The following is a 2,415-nucleotide window of genomic DNA, read 5'->3' on the forward strand; positions in this document are numbered from 1 at the left end:
AATAATCTCTAAACAAAGGGGGTAGGACCAAAAGATTTTTTTATATGCTTATTTAATTCTGGTACATAGAATTTCATGAATTGAGATATTCAAACACTAATAGAAAATCCTCAGACTCACGAATGTTCAGATGGCTATGCAGCTCTTCAGTCCACCTGGTTTTACAGAACCAAAACTTATTGAACAGAAAGTATAAAAGTTCACATTGCCTTTTATATGTTCCTAAGTATCAAATTGCATCAATTTACTATGAATTGAATTTAAAGAACATCATATTTAAAAACAAGTTTAGGCGTGCCTGATTCTTTTTAATTCCACAAATACCTAGCATCCCAAAGTAACATGTAAACCTCTATGCTTCTCAGTGAATTCTTTCCAAGCTCTAGAGTAAACTAAAGGGTACGGGACCTAGTCCACGACGTTCACGTAAGCAGCGTCGTTCATTCTTTGTGTTGCTGTTACAGCAAAGAGGGAAAATGTTGAACTAGTTTAAAACAAATGGACAGGCTAAGCACCTGTCTTCAGAAAAGCCAGCAGCATTTTTTTAACATACTCGAAGAAAGATTTGGCCTAAGCCCTTGATACCTTCCTCAACAGCCATGCAACTCAACGCCCTCAGGAGATGTCACAGAAGGGAGAGGAACATGGAGCAATTCGCACTTTTTCCCTGGATAAGAAACAAGGTAAAGCAAACTCACATCATTTGAATGAACAGCTGTCATGTTTAATACACTCGGAGCTCTATAAAACTAGAGCCACCATCGTGTACGTCTAGATACATAGATGCTTATTTAATAAAGTCTCTTGCTTCAGAATTTAAGAATGATCTTTTTCCTGGTCAGTCACTTCAAGGGGACAATAAATAAAGTAGAAAGGATGAATTGTTTTGCATATTTCTCTGGAAGAACGGAAAACATTTAGAGACGTTTGGAGAAGTCACTACAGACGAACAGGTTACACACCGTCTGAGCGGTTTTCCGTGGCAGCGTGCGTAAACGCAAGGAGAGCCCCTCCAAGGGGAGACCTTCACTCTTGTCCAAACCCCTCGGTCTCCTCGATGGCAAACAGAAGTTTTTCCTTCAGTTGTTCGTAGCTCTTATAAGGCGGTAGATCCAAGCGATTAAAACTGAACAAAGACAAAATCAGATGTCTTCAATAAAACACACTGAAGAGGTTTCTAATGTGTTTTAAAACTAAATGGAAAGAAGCACACAAAAATTTTTGCAGTATTCTGACACTTTATTACTTTACTACTAACTAATGTACCTAAAACTCTGGGGCTCTCGTAAGTTCCCCTGCCTGCACCTCTGAGGTCTGTCACCCCCCCGCCCCATTCCCCGCAGTCATCTCACGTCCTTACAATTGCTTTGGGGCCTTTGTAAACGACCCTGTAGAAGCACGCACTTCCCGCTTCTCCCCACAGACGCGCCACCACCCTCCCTGGGACCTTGCCCGTCGGCCTCGCTTCCTAGAACTGACCGAGTTATTTGCTTGCCTGTTTGTTACCGTGTGCCCTTCCCCAAGGGAGTGCAAGCCCCACAGGAGACGGAGCACACGGTCTTCCCTCAACACGTAGCGGATACGGTGTCACACTCCCCACGCCTTCGTATTAGCCACCGTTATACGGTGATTAGTCTGTTCTCTGACGTGAAATCCTGGCTACTCTAGTGCATTAGCAGTTACATTAGCACTTTTGTATTTAAAAAACCAGAAGACTGGCTTTCACCCCGTATTTAGGAATCTTAAACTTACCATGTATGGCTTCTTGGTAACCAGGTGTCTTTGCCGACTTTTTCAATGCAGAATTTTTGAGGCCCATTACTTCCTAAAACCAGGAAAATCAGACAAGGTATCCATCCGATCCTTTAAACTTTTTGGTTTTGACTAAACAGAACATGTCACACAGTTTTATTAATGTCGCTTGCTCCTGCCTAGAGAAGGGCCTTACAGCAGCAGAGGCCCACCCGTAAGAATGCTGGCGGGGACACAGCAGTCCCGGGCTGTGTGACACCCTCACTCTCAAGCGCTAGTTGTCTCTCTCCTGGTGCAGACGCCCTCCCGAGCACCCAGGAGCCTCAGGTCCGAGCCCGGTGTCCATCGGAGGCCGAGACCGCAGAGGCACCTGCACGGAGCCCGCACTCACCCATGAGCTCCGCGAAGCCTCCCAGGGGCAGGCGGCAGGTCCCCGTGACGAACTGCAGCAGCCGCATCCTCACTTCGTTGTCTGTCTCCTTCACGAACTGTAACAATCAAATTCACCTTAAATCTTCAATCGTGAAATAGTAGGCACTTAAATTATTCCTACATTTCTTCTACAAAATTAAGAATTTGAGAAATTTAACTGAAATAGTACAAAAGACACGTGACAGAAAGCGGTCGTAGCACTGACCACGTACCAGAACTGGGCCAAGGACG

At 44.7% G+C, this 2,415-nt stretch overlaps 1 protein-coding gene across 3 annotated transcripts in view; it reads right to left on the minus strand.

Moving 5' to 3' along the window:
• Window positions 1–699: 699 nt before the first annotated feature.
• WWP1 (WW domain containing E3 ubiquitin protein ligase 1) overlaps window positions 700–2,415 on the minus strand; it is a 21,896-nt gene continuing 20,180 nt past the window's right edge. For all 3 annotated transcript variants that reach the window (XM_023520841.1, XM_023520842.1, XM_023520840.1), the window contains 3 exons: window positions 2,144–2,240; window positions 1,753–1,825; window positions 700–1,126 (listed from right to left, as the gene is read on the minus strand). In XM_023520841.1, coding sequence (XP_023376609.1) covers window positions 1,027–1,126; window positions 1,753–1,825; window positions 2,144–2,240 — 270 coding nt within the window. In that variant the 3' untranslated portion in view covers window positions 700–1,026. The remainder of the gene's footprint in view (window positions 1,127–1,752; window positions 1,826–2,143; window positions 2,241–2,415) is intronic.

The sequence above is a fragment of the Pteropus vampyrus genome, unplaced genomic scaffold, assembly GCF_000151845.1.
Source record: "Pteropus vampyrus isolate Shadow unplaced genomic scaffold, Pvam_2.0 Scaffold280, whole genome shotgun sequence".
Classification (NCBI taxonomy): domain Eukaryota; kingdom Metazoa; phylum Chordata; class Mammalia; order Chiroptera; family Pteropodidae; genus Pteropus; species Pteropus vampyrus.